General features: G+C 39.7%; 1 protein-coding gene across 3 annotated transcripts; it reads right to left on the bottom strand.

The window, feature by feature from the left end:
* Nucleotides 1–875: 875 nt before the first annotated feature.
* Nucleotides 876–19,349, bottom strand: LOC120061093 (transmembrane protein 269-like). Of its 3 annotated transcripts, none has more exons than XM_039010628.1 (7): nt 19,164–19,349; nt 16,208–16,268; nt 13,408–13,555; nt 9,693–9,790; nt 7,072–7,215; nt 6,710–6,910; nt 876–1,262 (listed from the first exon to the last, which is right to left on the bottom strand). In XM_039010628.1, exons 2-7 carry the CDS (start codon nt 16,230–16,232, stop codon nt 1,153–1,155), a joined length of 726 nt encoding a protein of 241 aa, XP_038866556.1. In that variant the 5' UTR covers nt 16,233–16,268; nt 19,164–19,349; the 3' UTR covers nt 876–1,152. The 3 variants fall into 3 exon arrangements, with proteins under 3 accessions (XP_038866556.1, XP_038866558.1, XP_038866557.1); XM_039010630.1 differs by having other exon boundaries at nt 13,904–16,268; nt 19,164–19,347; XM_039010629.1 differs by having other exon boundaries at nt 13,408–15,215; nt 19,164–19,347.
* Between the last annotated feature and the right edge of the window lie 887 nt (nt 19,350–20,236).

Genomic DNA, 20,236 nt, shown 5'->3' with positions numbered 1-20,236 from the left:
TGCAACCAAATGAAGCTAGTTTGTTGTTATTCTGGCTGCACTGTTTGACGTGACTAAGTTAGCCGTAGTTGGCTAGCAAGAAAGGGATAAGAACGTTGCCAGCCAGTATGCCAATCAAACATTTAGAACGAACGACTGGGTCGCGTCTCTGGCAACCGAACCGATAGAACGAACGACCAGCCGGCTTGGGTAGCAACACTAGATTTGTGTCAGGACTATATCTTGTGGAAGGGTTAAATGGTATGAATACATTCATCAAAATATATTTTATGAAAATCTGTAAATCATTATTTGAATATGTTGGTAACCCGTTGTATAAAATTGATAATGCCGTCGAAGCTGGTGTTTGGAGGATATATTGGCATGGTTTGCCGGCCCCACGACTTCGTCTCGGGTCTAACGCCCATGCCAATATATCCTCCAAACACCGGCTTCTCGGGCATTATCACTTAAGTATTCCACGGGTATGACAAAATTACTTTTTACTCTTCTAATTACATTGGTAACCAGTTTATAATAGCAATAAGGCACCTTGCGGGTTTGTGGTATATGGCCAATATACCATGGCTAATGGCTGTATCCAGGCACTCTGTGTTGCATCGTGCATAAGAACAGATCTTAGCAATGGTATATTGGCCATATACCACACCTCCTCTGGCCTTATTGCTTGATTATACAATGGACTTCTTTTGTATCTGCAATATGATGAAAATAAAATATTTTGAATTAAATATGTATTACAAATTGGGAGCATGCAATAAGTTTGAATCTACCATGTTTACAGTAAGTCTCAAATGACTATTAATTACTGAAAATACTTCATAATAGTTGGAGTAATCTCAAGCACAATTATGCACACAGTACACACAAGACAGTACAGTACAATTCTGCCATTGTATTGTAAAAACATAACTAGACATTCAAACACTGTATTAATCAAAAACAAAATGGCTAAGGTACATTACATTATCCATCAAGTGGTCATGATGAAAAAGGCAGTTAAATCTTACAAAAACATTAAAACGTCCTCTTACGTCCTTTTTCGATCCGCTGTGGATAGCTAGCAGCAGCAGTCTGGGAGCTTTAGTTAACCCCGCCGGACGGCCTGTTGACAAGCCATGTGTGAGTTTGGAGCAAGGCCTTTAACTCCTACTACACTTTGCAACTCCAAAGAGATGTTGGGAACAAAATGTAGGAGACAGACCACAACAGGTAGTACACACATGCCGGAGAGAAAGAGGAACAGAACACCATGACAACTCCTGCAAAACAAAACAGGAAAAACAAATGAGATGAGTAGTCTACCTAATGAATAGCCTACCTTTTCTCATGGCTGGATTATTGTGATCTGAAACAATTTTAGAAAGCTTTAATTTCGATTTAAATGGAAATGCCACCACTTTTCAACATCATATTCATTATCTCCAGCACCAAACCAGTGTCTACATATGTGAAAGCAGAGTTTCTACAGCATTGAGCTGTGGTTAAAAAGATAGTCCTAAAAAAATGCTCCTTTGCAACTTCACAGAACAGAAGGATTACATTTTTAAATACAAATAAATAACGGGATTTTTAAAACCTGCAACGAGTGTCTAGCCAGAGGGAAGGTATTTTCTTGCTCCCCAAGTCATAGTGGGTTAGAGTTATAGCGTTTGAAAATCAGTGCTTTAAAAACTTTTGATGTCATTGGGTAGTCCTTTTTTTACTTATTTTTCCCCCCACATATGTAGACATTGGTATTGTGCAGAAGATGTTGAAAATGGGTGGAATTTCCCTTTAAGTAAGAACTTATTCTGAATGGAGGATTCGTATTACTGCTTACATGTTTAAAGTACCTGCGGCCTCATTTATCAAAGGTGCGTGAGCATAAAAAGCCAACTTTGCTTACGCAAGTTTACCCAAAAAGGTTGGTATTTAGAAATGTTGAACTCGATGTGAAAGTGTGCAAATCTTTGTATTGCAAGCAAATCTAGATATTTTTGGGGAGATGGAAGTGTTTGCACAGGAATTATAATAATGGTAGGCTAATAAAAACATTAAAAATTACGCCTAATGACAAAATGGATGCATTTGCCGTTGATAAGAAGATCGTATAGCAGCATGTCGCCTAATACATTTATTTGACTTTTATTATGCCTATATAGGCCTAAATCACAATCATATTGCAGGCCATGTTGCTCCTTTTCTGACATAACTGGTCTATTCCCTCTAAACAATATTACGTTACCATTTATCCATCGCTCATTCAATAGCCAACCATGCTCGAAAGTAAATAGACCAGTAACCTACGTAAGTATGTGTAGTTAGTATTGCTGTGCAATAGGAACTCAACATAATAGCGTATACCAAGGCAGGATATAGAAACACAATCATGTATTGACAAACAAAATATTGAACAAGAATATTTTGCATAGACGTGTGGGCGGGCGGTAGGCAGCATTTACTTTTAAATTCTTCAATTGACAAATCAATCTTGCAGAACGCACGGACAGTATTTGGCACTCGCTGTAGGTGGCATGCATTTTTTATGGTGAAAAAGTTACTGCAAAAGATTAAAACATTCTACCCACATCTCTACAGAAATGTGATCTAATTTGCTATTACGATTTCTTTAAGAAACAGACATCGCCAAGTACCAACATCTCCAAATCATACAGCAAATGAGGGCGTTTTTGTTTCCATAAAAAGGTGAATGGAGGGTGTTTTGCAGGCGGGGTTGTAACGCTCGTTCACGAGCACAAATATAGTATGGCTCTGATTTATCAATGAAGTCATGCGTATATATTACACGCGACACTTTGATAAATCCCAATCATTTGTGGTGCACGCAAATCCTAGAATCTCCACAAATGTCATAATTTAGTAAGAAATGTACGCACGGTTGATGAGGCCCCTGGGGCCTCATTTATAACCATTGTGTAAATTTCATACTAAATATCTGCGTGTGCCATTTCTGAAAAGAATATGCATGTCAACAAATAGATTTATAAACTTGGTGCAAGCCATAAAATGCATTTTTCCTGTGTTTACCTGTCGTAAAACTGTGCATACGTGGACGAGCATCAAACTCCGCCCAGAAAACACCCTCCACCTTTTATGGTGTATCATTTGATACTATTGGAATTATGTCACAACAGTTTGTAAATGAACAATAGCATATTTGATCACTTTGCTGTAGAGGTGTGGGCAGAATATTTTGCAGTAACTTTTTAAAATTAAACATGCATGCTGCCTATAGAGATGGGCAGTATTTCTGTTACATGTATTTGAAATACGTATTTTAATTACTTCTGAGTATTTTGTATTACACTGGGCTGCCTATACCAAATGCCTGTCCGCACATTCTGTTTGATTTATTGTATATTTGGAAACAATTTAGAAGTAGTAGTTATGTTAGAAATAGACTACAATGGCAAATTCACATAGAGAAACATAACCTATTTACATAGGCCCAATTAAATGAGAGATGCGCATAGTCATTTGTTTTATGGCTACTTCAGAAATATGAACCCATCATTGCTAGAAAAGGTGAGGAATTTATTCTGCAATGGTCATGAAAATTAAATAATAGTAAATGGATTCCTAAATCAAATTATTTTGAGATTTAAAAAAAAATATTTTTGCTCTTCTCACTAACTGCAAATGACTGCATCTTGTGATTATGAATAAGCGTCATAATATCCCCCATTTGCAAAAAAAATACTTAGTTCTACTTGCAGTACAATACTACAACCACTAGAAGATATGCGTACACATGGTCTAAAGACATTCTCACATCAAGGTCACTTTTTAGAAGTGGGAAAACTGGCGCACGCACATTTTGGGGTATATATTTTTTTATATACTCACGTTTATAAATGAGGCCCCTGGTATCAACGTTCCAATAGATTTCACAGGACCAAACATCCATTTTTTGAAGAATTGTTTAAACATCTCTAAAATGTGCTATATTAACTATCCCAGAAAAGTTTTTTTGTTTTACAGAGTGGCTGTGTGGACTAAATTCTCTGGATGCCACTTCCCAATAGGTAAACAACCGGACCGTCTGCACATGTGCGGGATTCTCTACTTTGCACAGATTATTTGTTTTTATGTAGCCATTGCTCCCTCTGCTCCGCTTCCCTTCCTCCTGTTCTCACTCACCCACACATGATTGGATGTCTTTGTCTGGTGTAGAAACTTCACCAAATTGTTGTAACCATAAACAATCATTGTCTGTTGTAACTATAAACAACAATTTAATTTACCGCCCACACACATTGTGCAGCAGACTGATCACTTGAATTGACTGCCTGTTGTTATTAACCAGGTTTCCAACAAACCTTTTTATGCAAATAAAGTGCATGTCGATAAAAAAAACATGACAGGACTGATGGAAAGAAAAAACGTTTTGGTAAACTTTCCAATTGTCGATAAAACAAAATAGGCTAGACAAGGTGGGATCTTACTGTGTCGGTAAAATTAATTATGCTGAAATAACTTCCCAGAACCCGAGGTAGTAGGAACATATCGCCACAGCTTCTAAACATCACCGTTCATGCTAATAGCTAGCCAGCGTAATGTGCTAGCCATCCTGTAACGTGATGTACACTGTACAAATAGAAAAAGTAAAGATGCCATCAGAGGCAGAATGATGTACAGTATGTCGTTGTGCAGAACACTATCCCAGTAAAAAGTAAAAACACAATATTTTTTTATACCAATGGCACTGACGCAGAACGCTATGACTACTATAGAGAACTGGAGGAGATTGTTGGACCCATCTCTGTGGGAGCTGGCTTGCCACTGGCAGTTTTTGAAGTGTCAAACTCTTCTTACAAAACCAGCTGTGACATGGCAGGAATAGGCAGTGTATTTCCATATTGCACAAGCTAACCGAGTTCTGATTCAGAGGGTTCTCTTTGTTGCACACAAAAACAATACTGGCTCCTGGATGCAGCACACTTAGGCGAAGGTTCTAAGGGTTGCGCTAGATGGTGATGGGCAGAGATCTTCCGCTCCTGCCATAGGCTTCCAGTCAAGTCTCTTTCTGAGGCGCTCTGAAAGCAGACAATTCATCAGAGGCTGGCGGGCGAGATGGCGTCTGTGGGAGCACAGACAGCTCCATTGAGGCCATCTCCATTTTGAAGTAGTCCATTTTCTTTTTCTAATACTTCTATGAGTTGGTAAACAAACTGAAAGGGTGCATATGGCCACCTGGAAATGTGTTGGCGATTTACTGCCACCTCAAGTTATGGAATGTTTGCTCACAAGTATAATTCACTGTCTGATCTCTCCTGATGACCTGAATGGAATTATGTGATCCTTCCTTAACCCATAGGAAGTCCCACCCAATTGACTACTTTAAGAGGGTGGAAGCCCTCAATGGCAATGTTCATGCAAAAATGTGTTATGTCCATGTAATGTTCTCTATTGAATTGCCTGATGTCACGGCCTAGCGTCAACATCCTTGCCGGACACAACGTAGTAGCTAGCTAACGAGAAGGAGGTCACAGAGGTTATTTTTAATCAGTGCATTTCGCAAGTGGCTAGTTTGCATCCTCTGCCTTCACTAAAACCACTGCAAAGGTTTTGCCTGACAACTTTTCTCAAATCGCGACATTATGAGATGTCTTTCTACAAGCTACAAAAAGTGTTTGATTTTTCAGGCTTGGCCCTCCTACCCAAACTCAGGATTTGTTGGAAGAGTTGTCGGTCTGAAGAAAAACCTCCCCAGAATTTTTGTTGTTGTTGAAATGTCCAAGAGAATCCAACATGTGCTGTTGCTCTAGGTCTGGGATTTCCGAGACTACTAGCTAACAGGGAAGAACTAGAACCTACAACGCAAACATGGCTGCTAGCCTCCCATGCAGGCTACTTTCTGTCCCAACACCAAAAACGGAATAATATAAAATACAAATGTTTTTATCAAACTAAAACTGAATAAAAACTAGTAAATCAAGTCGGAAAATTATCAAACTTAAATGAATACATTTAAAAAACAAAAAACAGATGTTTCCATCAAAAATCTAATATAGAAACAGAAAACTATAATAACCTTGGAATGGAGAACAGTGCTCATTTAATAAAGTTAGATCAAAGCTGAATCAATATCTGCAAGATCACATAATGATTCATTAGTATTCTACATAACTGAATATAATAGCATAGTAAGACAAAAACGACAAAAGAAACGTGAAGAGGGAAGGTGAGCAGAAGCTACGTAAAAACACAAACTAAAGGTAAAGTAACAAAGTGCAGAACGTGATACAGTTGTTCTGGGGAAGAGGCTTCCAGGGGTTGGCAGGACAGGGCCGGTGATTTGAACGTGCAGCCTCAGCTTTTTGGTTTTTACTTGAATTCTAATTTTCAAGAGCTAATTCAATACCTCTCTACTACCTATTCTACTGGTGCAGTTTGTTAACCCTGGTCCTGGGGACCCAAAGGGGTGAACCATTCGGTTTTTGCCCGTAGCACTACACTAGCCTCGTATAACCAGCCTGATCCTGCGAGTTTATATAAATGATCCGTGCAGCAAATTATTTATGCATGCTTGCGAGATCAGGCTGGTTGTACGAGGCTAGCACTACACATATGATTCCACTAATTAACTCATCATCAACCCTTTGATTAATTGAATCAGTTGTGTAGTGCTAGGGCAAAAACTAAATAGTGCACTCCTTTGTGTCCCCTGGACCAAAATAAAGAAACACCGCATCTAGTGTATTACCTCCAGCGTAGACCACCTTCTTCCAGGCCTGTGACTCCAGGACCCTGTCGTGAGGGTAGAAGCCCTGGTTGACCATGAAGAGGATCATGGCCACAGCAGTGACACGCAGGATCACCATGTTACCTCCGGTCAGTAGGGAGAGACAGGCCAGGATGGCAGAAGAGTAGATACATGGCAGGCCACGGTACATGAAGGGGATGCCTGGAGATGAAAAACCACAGAAAGAGAAACAAGACCTAAATGAAGACTGAATCTGACATTATTCAGTCTTTATTCAGCCTAGACTGTACTTTGAATGATAAATACATGAAGACTGAAATTGATCATGCCATCATTTCACGTTTTCTTTCTGCGTCACTTACCGCTGGAGAAGAAGCAGAGGCGGACAAACACAGACAGGACATAGCACATGCACAGGATGTTGTCCATTAAGGCATGTGTCCTCAGGAGCAATGATGTTGCAATCCCAAAGGTTGTGAAATCTGCAAAATCATCCAGTTTAGCACCTGAACCAGAGAGAAAGACAGGAAGTGACTAGTTATACATTTGTCTCATGACTTGTCTCACATGACAGATTAATGTCTACATGCTACTGCTGTGAGGTTAGTTCACTGCTAACATAAGACAAAACAAGTTAATCTAATCTTGTTTATGTCTACTTCTCCCTTTCCTGTGTGCGCGTTTGTGTAAAAAGGGTCCATCTGTAGTGGAAATGTCGGTGTCAGCATATAAGACCTGCCACTTTCCTTTGTAAACAACATTCCCAAATGCCACAGTCTGTTTGTCCCCCCAGAGCAGGGAGCATGTTGTCACCGAGCGACGAGCAGGAGGTGATTCTGACCCCAGCTCCAATGAACGAGATGGAATTTCACAGCACAGGGGTCCACAATTTCAGCAATTTCAGATATGTTGAGGGCCCAAAGCATTGGGATAAAACAGACAATTGGAGCATGAGCCCCCCGAATCAGACTGCTTAGTCGGAAAGGGAAAGTTCAATTGACACAAAAACGGGGGCACAACAACACCCACCTGCAAAGTCATGCAGAAAAACACTGATGGAACACAAAGCCCCTGAAATATCCGGGTGACGATGCATTGTTGTGCACCTGCTGGGAGCTATTTCAGGCAGCCGTGGGATCCATAGCAGTGTAGACGTGACTATCTGCACACAGGAGGTCGTTATGTATAAAGCCACCTATGTGCCTTTTTATTACGTCATATCCCATTGTGATCACTTGAGAATATGCTATGTCGTATACAATAGGAGTTTGCTTAACTTTTTTATTGAATCATTAGCTAGGCTATTTCCTAATAATACGCAACAGTCTACGGCAGACAGAATTCAACAAAGACATGGAACCAGTGCAATGCAGAGAAGATAATTTACTGAACTACATACAGAGATAGAAGCCGATCAGCACAGCTAAACGACAGCAAGTACACTTACTGCAACGAGATTCGTTTTTTTCTTTGGTTTGCTGTCACTTAAGTTCCCTTTGGATTCGCCCTTACATTCAAGAATGTTTTTAATGGCGTCTTTGTAACCAAACTTTGGACCAAACTTGTTGCAGTATGCAACCTACTGTCCCATAGGAGAACCCTTTTTGGTTCCAGGTAAAAAACTATTTGGGGTTCCATGTAGAACCCTCTGATTAAACCCAACAGTTTAACATGGAACCAAAAGGGTTCTTCTAAGGGTTCTCCTATGGGGACTGGATAGCACCTTTTTTGTTTATGCTGATTGGGTTCTACCTCTAAAATATGCATATACAGTGCATTTGGAAAGTATTCAGACCCCTTGACATTTGTTACGTTACAGCCTTATTCAAAGTAAACCTTAGTCCCAGTCTGAGGTCCTGAGTGCTCTGGAGCGAAGATCTCTGTACTTTGCAACGTTCATCTTTCCCTCAATCCTGACTAGTCTCCCAGTCTCTGCCGCTGAAAAACATCCCCTCAGCATGATGCTGCCGCCGCCATGCTTCACCGTAGGGATGGTGCCAGGTTTCCTCCAGACGTGACGCTTGGCATTCAGGCCAAATAGTTCAATCTCCACAGAGGAACTCTGGAGCTCTGTCAGAGTGACCATCGGGTTTCTTGGTCACATCCCTGACTAAGGCCCTTCTCCCCCGATTGCTAAGTTTGGCAGGGCAGCCAGTTCTAGGAAGAATCTTGGTGGTTCCAAACTTCTTCCATTTAAGAATGAGGAAGGCCACTGTGTTCTTGGGGACCTTCAATGCTGCAGAATTTTTTTGGTACCCTTCCCCAGATCTGTGCCTCGACACAATCCTGTCTCGGAGCTCTACGGACAATTCCTTTGAGCTCATGGCTTGGTTTTTGCTCTGACATGCACTTTCAACTGTGGGACATTATATAGACAGGTGTGTGCCTTTCCAAATTATGTCCATTCAATAGAATTTACCACAGGTGGACTCAAATCAAGTTGTAGAAACATCTCAAGGATGATCAATAGAAACAGGATGCACCTGAGCTCAATTTGGAGTCTCAGAAATGGTCTAAATACTTGTAAGGTTTGTTTTTATTTTTTAATAAATTTGCAAAAATGTTTAAAAACCTGTTTTTGCTTTATGGGGTATTGTGTGCATATTGATGAGGGACAAATGTATTCAATTCATTTTAGAATAAGGCTGTAACTTAACAAAATGTGGGGGCAAAAAAATCAAGGGGTCTGAATACTTTCCAAATGCACTGTAGGTCAGTAAATGATCTTCAGAATTATGCATGGCTCCTTTTATTTGTCTTTTAAGGTCGTAACCGTTGCCCATTATGCCATTTGATCCATCAGCTATAATGACCAGCGCCAGTAGTAGATGGCTGGGTTGTGTGCATCACTAGCCTGATCCTGTTTGTGGTGTCTTACCCTCTCATAGTCCTTGTCATAACTACATGTTTCAGGCTAGTGAATCATCAGTGTCTCAGTTGAAGTTTAGCCCCGGCTAGAGGTAATGGACACCACTCCACTCACCTAGTGGAGAGCATGCATCCAGTCGCCTGGCAACTGCCCCATCTGCCAAATCCAGCAGGTAGCCAATCAGGACCAGCCAGCAGGCTGCATGTTGGTGGCTGCAAAAGGAGGGTCAAATGTTGGGTTGCAGTTTTACAATATAGAAATGACAATACGAAGACATTACATGATACAAATGTAAATACACAGTAACCTATGGATTACTTGTTTATTACCACTGTACTTAAGGCAAAGTCACACCAAGGGCTGCTTTTTATTTTTGGATTAACTTGTGGCTTTTACAGAGTAAGAAAAACACACAAATATCATACAAGAAAACAAGGCAAAAAAACTATAAACGCAGGGGAATAAAGAGCATAACTTAGATACAAAACAAGATTAACAGACAAAACAATTTTTTAAAAACTACATTTTTGACAGCATCACTTTTGATTTAAACAACACTTTCTATACATGTTTGTCCATGGAAGAAGTGGTCATTAAGTGACTTTTCCCCCTGAATGCTAAAACACAGGAGATAAAGGTGCTCAAAGTTGACCCATTTTGCATACCACCAATACCATGACACATCCATGTCTTCATCACTGGAAAAGATAAATGTTTGAGTTTCATATAATTTCAAAGCTTACAGTGGTCAAACTATTTTATTATTTATTTCTCACATTTTTTTGCTAATTTATGTTAGACATTTTTTTTCTTTCTATTACAATATAAAAACATCCAGATTTTTTTTATTTTTTTATTTTTTTAAGTTTGACAACCTTGTTTGTAAGCTATTAAATTATATCTCAGTGTATATTTTCAATTTCCTACAATGACCAAATATGTATTGAAGGTTTTGTTCAAGTCAAACGGGGTGCTGTCAAATTCAAATGGATTTATGCAGATCATAGACATACAAGCACCAGACTACACAATAACAGAGGTCAAGTATGTAAAAAGAGTAAAAAAAGCCAACAAAGTGCATTCGGAAAGTATTCAGGCCCCTTGACTTTTCCCACATTTTGTTACGTTACATCCTTATTCTAAAATGGATAAAATATTTTTTGCACCTCGTAAATCTACACACAATACCCCATAATGACAAAGCGAAAACAGGTTTTAGAATTTGCTAATTTATTTAAAAAAAAAATAGAAATACCTTACTTAACTATTCAGACCCTTAGCTATGAGACTCGATATTCAGATCAGGTGCATTCCATTTCCATTGATCATCCTTGAGGTGTTTCTACAACTTGATTAGAGTCCACCTGTGGTAAATTCAATTGTTTGGACATGATTTGGAAAGACACACACCTGTCTATATAATGTCCCACAGTTGAAAGTGCATGTCAGAGCAAAAACCAAGCCATGAGCTCAAAGGAATTGTCCGTAGAGCTCCGAGACAGGATTGTGTCGAGGCACAGATCTGGGGAAGGGTACCAAAACATTTCTGCAGCATTGAAGGTCCCCAAGAACACAGTGGCCTCCATTATTCTTAAATGGAAGAAGTTTGGAACCACCAATACTCTCCCTAGTGCTGGCCGCCCTGCCAAACTTAGCAATCGGGGGAGAAGGGCCTTAGTCAGGGAGGTGACCAAGAACCCGATGGTCACTCTGACAGAGCTCCAGAGTTCCTCTGTGGAGATTGAACTATTTGGCCTGAATGCCAAGCGTCACGTCTGGAGGAAACCTGGCACCATCCCTACGGTGAAGCATGGCGGCGGCAGCATCATGCTGTGGGGATGTTTTTCAGCGGCAGGGACTGGGAGACTAGTCAGAATCGAGGGAAAGATGACCGTTGCAAAGTACAGAGATCTTCGCTCCAGAGCACTCAAGACCTGGCTGCCTGGCCAAACTAAGCAATCGGGGGAGAAGGGCCTTGGTCAGGGAGGTGACCAAGAACCCAATGGTCACTCTGACAGAGCCCCAGAGTTCCTCTTTGGAGATGGGAGAACCTTCCAGAAGGATAACCATATCTGCAGCACTGCACCAATCAGGCCTTTATGGTAGGTAGAGTGTCCAGGCAGAAGCCATTCCTTGGTAAAAGTCCCATGACAGCCCGCTTGGAGTTCGCCAAAAGGTACCTAAAGGACTCTCAGACCATGAGAAACAAGATTCTCTGGTCTGATGAAACCAAGATTGAACTAGTCGGTCTGAATGCCAAGCGTCACGTCTGGAGGAAACCTGGCACTATCGCTACGGTGAAGCATTGCGGTGGCAGCATCATGCTGTGGGGATGTTTTTCAGCGGCAGGGACTGAGAGACTAGTCAGGATCGAGGGAAAGATGAACGAAGCAAAGTACAGAGAGATCTTCACTCCAGAGTGCTCATGACCCCAGACTGGGGCAAAGGTTTACCTTCCAACAGGACAACGACCCTAAGCACACTTCGGTACAAGTCTCTGAATGTTCTTGAGTAGCCCAGCCAGAGCCCGGAATTGAAGCCGATTGAACATCTCGAGAGACCTGAAAATAGCTGTGCAGCAACACTCCCCATCCAACCTAACAGGGCTTGAGAGGATCTGCAGAGAAGAACGTGAAAAACTCCCCAAATACAGCTGTGCCAAGCTTGTAGAGTCATACCCAAAAAGACTCGAGACTTATCGCTGCCAAAGGTGCTTCAACAAAGTAGTGAGTAAAGGGTCTGAATACTTATGTAAATGTGATCGTTTTTTATTTGTAATACTTAAGCAACATTTTCAAAAAAAATGTTTTTGCTTTGTCATTATGGGGTATTGTGTGTAGATTGAGGGGAAAATGTATTTAATCCATTTTAGAATAAGGCTCTAACGTAACAACATTTTGAAACAGTCAAGGGGCTTGAATACTTCCCGAATGCACTGTAGAGTAGGAGAACTTTCAAGTAACGGAATTGCACCAGGCCAGGCAGTCCTGAAATTAAATGTGGGCTTTGTTTTGGCCAAGTTAGTTCAAAAAAGGGTCCCACATCTTAAAGAATTGTTAAGGCTTATTTTTCAATGCTGTAGAGAAAGCCTCATTGGGAATTCATTCAATGATCCTTTGTTCCCATTGACTTCTTGAGGGAGCCTTATTAGATGGCCACAGCAGAAGAATACATTTGTAGTTAAGTGTTAAATCCTCATCTCTTGTTCCCAGTATACAATACTTTTCACCCAGCTGGAGAGAGCATTCAAATAAACTTTATCAATCTCCTGTAGAACCTCTGACCACATTTTTCTATGGAAGGCCAATTCCAGAAACAATGAATGAAAACCTTCCGTACCCTGAAACTATTACAAAGACTAGACCAATTAGGGTTAATTCTATACCTAGACACAGGAGTGACATGCAGTCGACGTAGGATCTTAAAATTGCCTTTAGGGCAGCTTTGTTGACAGAAAATGTCGTAAACGGTATCTTCTACCTACTGACGGCTTTTCATGCCATATACACTTCAGAAACAGTATATTATTTAACACCACCAATGCTTTAAGGGTGGTGTTTGATGTGTGCTGCATGTTTTAGAGCCGACGGTCAGACGACCTGACCTTGATAAGCTGCTTGTGTTCATCCGTCTTCCCTCAACAGCTCAGCCTTTTTTTTTTTGGCAGGACATGCGCTTGTGTCAACCGTCAACAGGACATTCAAAAAAGAAAAGCCTCACAGATATAACAAAGATGTATGCTATAATAACATAACACTGCCACTGTCTATGCTAGCTATAGTATGGTTTTGTCAAAGAAAATCAGATACTGTATGCTGTGTTCACTCACCCGTTCAGGCTGCAGAGAATAGAGGCCATGCCCATGAGCATGTTGGCCATAGACAGAGCATTGGCTGCATTTTTGCGTACAAACTCCTTGAGCTGGACACCCGTGGCCTGCTCGCTTAGAAATAGCTTATTGGTGCGCTGGAAGAAACCTGAGAACAGTGAGGACAGTGATTGCTATTAGCTGGTGGTCTATGTTAGATTCACTTAGCTGCTCTTAAGAGGATTGTAGCTAAAACACTACAGATATGATAGTACCATATCATATCTGATGGCCATATCTAAACTGCTGTACAGTATGTAAATCCTGTTTAAACGGATATGTCAAACAAACCAAACACGCAAAAGATAATCATTCCTTTAACCAACATTTTCTTTGCAAATTATCAGCTTTAACGTGTTTGGCTTGCTACTTGTGGCCCCTCAATACCAGGACAGAATCAGAAGCTGTACCAAGATATGAAAAAAGATGAATGCAAATGAAAGGGAAAAAGTCAAACCTCATGCACCCAACCTACTGTACAGCATCCAACCTACAGTAGTACTAGTAACCAGCAGATTTCAAGTATAGGCGAGAACCTAAATAAAATTCACAAGTGGTTTAGGTTGTGCTTCAAAAAAAATATATAGTTGTTACACAGTATTAAATAATGTATTTGTTATCAAAGAATGAACATTTGCAAAGAAACTTCATTTTTTATATACAAATTGTACATTATTTACAAACCTATGCAAGATTGATTCATGTAGCTAATAAAAAGTAGTAGCACTTACCAAGAAGTATGTAAGTTTATTGGAGACCCACCATTCGATAGACTAATCCACTTTTCAGAATAGGGGCTGGCACAGTATGTACAGTAACCATCATTTGGTAGTGTTAATATTCTCATAGTCATTGCCACACGGAATACTTATTCAGCAAATATATAGTGCATGTATAGCTGAGACAGGCTGGTGGGGAGAGAGTAAGTGACTGTCCACACATGGTACTATACTATAGTAAGGGACTGTCCACAAATAGTATAAGAGATAATGAGTCTACTGGGCTGTTGATTAATTAGGCTAGTTGACTGGCAAAACAGTGACCTGGAACAATGACAAAGGACATGACAGCAATGTTCACATGGATGGGTAGCTTTTAAAAAGGGTCAATAGCAGTTTGCTTGTTCTGGTTTTTTTTCATAGCTTGTATTTTGTGGAAATTTCATAGTAATTACATAATTTCCTTATACATTTGTTATGTGAAAGCCAAGTATTGTTATATCAAAGTTCCTATCAGTGTAATACAGTGTAATTCCACCATTACGGTTATTAAAGTAATCGAAGAGTGTAAGGGCAATTTAATTTGACTTTCATTGAATTAATGATGCCAGAATCTTGAAGCATTAAAAGGCATCATAGATAGGTTATCTTACTTAAAAAGCTGGAAGGTCCAGTGACGCTAGATACTTCACTATGGCCAGGGTTGTTTTTTGTCCTTGCAATGCTGAGGGTTTTCAAAGAAGGCAAACAAAGGGATCTTTGTTCTTGAGTGTCTGTGGCTTCGCTATGGAGTTTGGATTTCACACAGAAGTTAATAAGCCGAGGTGATAAAAGTAGCCAAGAGAGTATTCTCTGCCGACAAAGACCCATATACCTCTACATAAAATAAACATATAAAAAGTTACCATAGAAACCCTTTTTAAAACTAAAATAGTCTAACAAACTAACGTCTGTACGTGAAAAAGGGTTAAAGTCATGTTCCTACTATTCTGTTTTGCACACAGAACTTCGTGTGATTCCAAAGCCAGTCGAGTTCAAGAGACTCTTCATCTGAAAGAAAACAGTGTATGAGACATAGCACAAGCCAACAACAACTTTTAAGAAGTTCACTTGACAAGCATGCTTCTCATTTCTGATTTACATTTTACATTACTTGGCTTTCGACAACCTAACCAGAAAACCCCAAATAGTACACTATGGCGAATCAATAAGCAGATACATTTACAGTATCTGCCACTAATCTTTGTCTGTTTGCCTAGAATGTCAACAAATATTTAAAAAAATATTGAAATATTGACCCAGTTAGCGACTCTTCCGGAAAAATAAAAAAATGTGCCAGCTTGTGTTTCATAACTCAATGGAAAGGATTCGCCAGGTCTGATTCCTAATCCGGCCAGTCAATACTGTCTCACCACTGATAAATTCCACCAAGTATCAAGCCAGAGCCAGATACATTCACACTTTTAAGTTTATATATTTCTGGGCTTATATTCACAGTGTCTCAGAGTAGAAGTGCTGATCTAGGATCAGTTTAGCCTTTTAGATCATAAGCAATAAGACAGGGGGGACCTACTCTGAGACGCTCTGTGAATACAGGCCCAGGATGTCTACCTATTAAGACGAGGGGGGGCAAATTTCACAACTGGGAAATTATGGAATATGTACATTTAAAAAAACGTCATGCTCCCACTAACTGAGAAATAATTTTCTATTACAAAAATGATGAAAAATCATTTCAAAAACAAGATATTATCGTAGCATTATATTCTACCTAATCACATACAACCTGCATTAACATTTGATTATAGATTTAATTCTGATGAGTAACTATGTATCATCCACTCTATAATTTAATAGTTGACAACTTGCTATATAACTCTAAGCTAGTATAAGTACAAGAAAAAAAACGGATCTAAGTTGTGAAAAAAATAAACCGACACCGGTTTTGCATGATTCTTACCAGGCCTCGGCTCTAGTGTTGACAGAGAATCACAACCATGTCATGCACATTTGTCCAGGGGCATCCAGCAATAAGCACTTACCAGAGGATGGAGTCAGCAGAATCATGATTCTCTCTGCGTCAGTCTGCCCACAGCACAGCAGCTGGAAAACAGTCTACATTTAGAGAATGTTACCCAGAAACAGATTAAACCTAGTTCTGGACTGAAAAGCATACTTCACGAAAAGCTTAAAATAGAATTTTCAGTCCACAACTAGACTTGTATCCAGGTAACTGGCCCATCCACTTGCCTTTTGCATGAGTTGGATTGATATTAAAAGTTGTTCTATTGGCAGGGCATGATGAAGAGCAGTTGGGCAAATTGAGAATGCTCTGAGGTTGCCCCATTGGGCAGGATACATTTTTTAAACTGCAAGAATTCCAGTAGCCTAAAACTATTTCTGGTTCCGGCCCATTGTTTAATTGAAAGATGGACAATCAGTATATTCAAATAATGTCACCTCAAAACATAACACTCAATTGTTATTTTTCTTTAATAGCATAATAGCAAATCATCATGCGTTTCAAACCAATATTATACTGCCTTATTCCTTGACTCAACATACAAGTTAGGTTACATACTGAAGGAAGGCCATCATCCAGTATATACTGTGTCCAGGAATGCCTTACTGACTGAACGTCAATGACTTTATTTTCATTAGGCCATCTATCAGTCTTAATGTCATTATCAACTTCATAACAAGTAACATAAAAATGACTGCTACAATAGCTAATGGCACACATAAATCATGTCTTATTTAGAGCTTGAGGTTTTAAACCATGTCTATTTGTCAATTATGGTATGCTACAAAACAATTAGGACTACTGGTTTAATCCTCTGCAGTTGATAATTGACCGAGCAATCTTCTAATCATTCTCGGAATGGACTCCGATAGGCATAAATGAACACTGTATGCCTGCAGTACCTCAATCACCCATCAATATCTTGGAAGTCATGTAGCACACTATAACAGCATTATCTAGTCTAGTCAAATACACTCGTATATAAGATTGAAAATGACAAAGGAACATCTATTTCAAAAGCAATAATTCTAGTTCATTAACTACATGATAAATGTACTACAAAATCCTACACACTTAAAAGTACTGGATTATTTAGCTACAATGCCATGGATTACAAGGCAGTCAGTGCTGCTCACCTATGCTATTGGTTGACCCTATTGGTTGAGCCAGTGGGTGTGCGCCATAGAGATGGATAGAGGTCTCATCTTTGTCTCAATGCATTATGGTGTCTGACAGCCTCAATGTCGCTGCCCATGCCATCTCCATTTGTGGCTGTGGATCCAACTTTTTCAGGATATTTAATTTTAGTTGAGTTTTGGCCACGTGAGAGAAATGTGGTGGTGTATTTGTCTTACAGTAGCCTAACTTTATACTATGCTATTATATTTTGTGTAAAATGAAAATGTTGTGGTTGAAGTGTTTCCATGACCCATTTAGGCAAATTGCGCATTAATAAAATTGGCAACAGCTTGTATGCCCTCCCAACCTATCTGTTTCATGTCTCAGATAGCCCACATGGATAGAATGCAATAATTTACAAATTTTTGACATTCTAATAATACTCATGTGTCAATGTATCGCCAGTCCGTGCCATGGTGAAACTTGCCAGCCAACCAGAAAAGCAAGGTGAAGCAATGCACACATTGTTGAAAGTCAGGACAATCCTTGTCCTGCAAATAAACTTTATTTTTATAGTTGAAAAATGTAGTTTGCAAGCAGAAGACATTTAGAATTAAATGTCGAGTGGAGCTTTCTTGTGACATCACGTGCCTCTTGTAACTTCTAAATTATTCGGCAACCCTCATGTATTAGAAAAACAGTTTCCATCATTTGTCGCAATAAAAAAATGTTCACAAAATAAATCCACTCGAACGGATAAAAATATTTATCTTTAGAAAATGTATCCTACTGTCGCGGGAGACCCATGGGGCGGCGCACAATTGGACCAGCGTAGTCCGGGTTAGGGGAGGGTTTGGCCGGCAGGAATGTCCTTCTCCCATCACGCACTAGCGACTCCTGTGGCAGACCGGTCGCAGTGCACGCTGACACGGTCGCCAGGTGCACAGTGTTTCTGCCGGCTGGCTTCCGGGTTAAGTGGGCATTGTGTCAAGAAGCGAAGGTTGAGAGCCGTGGTTGGGTTGTGTTTCGGAGGACGCACGGCTCTCGACCTTCGCCTCTCCTGAGTCCGTACGGGAGTTGCAGGGATGAGACAAGACTAACTACCAATTGGATACCATGAAATTGGGGAGAAAACGGGATAAAACAATGTTTATAAAAATAATTTATCCTATATCCATTACAATTATTTTTTTGGGCAACATTGCTTTTGTCTAATAATCATGAGTAGATGTAAACCTGTCTACTGGCTGATAGCTCCCAACCCATAAAATTGCTGAAGCCCTCAATGGCAATGTCCATGCTAAAATGTGTTATATTCAAGTTGAGACCTCTACCTATCTCTATTGTGTGCGCCCACTACGCAGTTTCTTCAGTACAATAGCCACGCGCAACTACATAAATTCCTTACTAACCTTACAAAAAAGATTGCAGTCAGAGTGCAGTATGGTGCAAATACTGCGTCCTACATACGTTTTTTTTTTTTTACTGCAGTAATTTTGCAGTATAACTGCAATTACTGCGTCCAAAATATCACCGTCGACTGCAGTTACTGCACATTTACTACAGTTTCAAAACTAAAATCTTTTTCGTAAGGGTTGCCCCTAAAATGTGTAAACTCGGGCGTTAAACGCATCATTCTCACAGTATAATAATTTGCTAAATACAAAAACAAAATGGTTGCTGCAATTTATTTTATACAAAGTGCGTCACACATTTAGGGGACAAAATCTACAATCCATTGCCTTTCTAAATAGAATTGACTGAAATGCTTATAATAATTATATATATAAGTCAACAATAGATTTTCTGCGCACTAAGTAAACTGATTTGAGGATAGTTTAAACTGTCTGACTTACCTGGAAGGACCTAAAGATGATGCTGAAATAGTGCAAATGATTGACACGGCTTCAATGGAACTAAGCAATCGTATTAAATGAATCTCTTCTGTAATAATTACTTCTTCATGTGTACAAAGTGGTTGTTTATTGCATCCCAATAACGTTTCAGTGGTTCACCTGTAAAAAGCATCTCAGTCTGCTTCTCTGCGCGCCTGCTTTTAAAGTCCAACAGAAGAATCCGCTAGAATATTCCACCGGATGTGACGCACAAGAAACAGTCTATCGTTTGTCTGGCTACTGTACTGTACAAAATTATATTACGAGAATATCATAATTTCACTGATGAATGTAGGTATAACACAAGTGTAGTTGGTCATCTATTTTGTAAATGAACATTAACATATGTGACGCACTCTATCATAATCAGTCGGAAGTCGCTATGGCTAATTTCCATATGGTGGTTGTCAACATTTTGATTTTTCGCTGTTTGTTTGGTTTCATCTGGTTTTAACAAAACAATGTCTTTGCTTTCATAATCTGTATGTCTTAATGTCTAATTCAGAGTATAAATATATATATATTTTATCTTATTAAGGCAGAATGTAACATAGCAACGGACCACTTTTCCCATCGGTTCGGTGGACGCTAGTTTGCGCAGTGTTGCCATTTTAGCGACTCCGTCGCTATATTTAGCAAGTATTTAGACCCCTCTAGCGACACATTTTCAAAAAAGCGACTAGCGACAAATCTAGCGACTTTTTCTGGTGTTAATGGAGACTTTTGGAGACTCTGACGTGAAAGCACGTATCGTTCTTACTCGCATTTTAAATAAGGAGATGTGCATAAAGATAAGCATCCTGTGTTTATGGATCCTTTTCCCTTAATGTATTTTTCAGGTCAGCCAGACCAATCTTTTCAAAGACATTCTCTAGTTCAGTAAAATAAGGAGTCTATTGCTTCACTACTTGTTTAGTTTTCACTTCTTGTTACCTGGTAAATAACCAACAGCCATTGATAACCACAAGGAGAATAAGGTGAGGAAACAGTCCATGTCAGCCAGGCCCATCTTTTAATGAAAAAACATTTATTTA

Source organism: Salvelinus namaycush, chromosome 16 (assembly GCF_016432855.1).
Source record: "Salvelinus namaycush isolate Seneca chromosome 16, SaNama_1.0, whole genome shotgun sequence".
Lineage (NCBI taxonomy): Eukaryota > Metazoa > Chordata > Actinopteri > Salmoniformes > Salmonidae > Salvelinus > Salvelinus namaycush.
This window is presented reverse-complemented; position numbering and strand designations above follow the sequence as displayed.

Coding starts and splice junctions, on each gene's coding strand:
- LOC120061093 (XM_039010628.1), bottom strand. CDS start 16,232: ATGATTCTGCTGACTCCATCCTCTG. Junction 13,556..16,207: donor TCTGCTGACTCCATCCTCTG/GTAAGTGCTTAT, acceptor CACTGTTCTCAG/GTTTCTTCCAGCGCACCAAT. Junction 9,791..13,407: donor ATTCTCTGCAGCCTGAACGG/GTGAGTGAACAC, acceptor CTCCTTTTGCAG/CCACCAACATGCAGCCTGCT.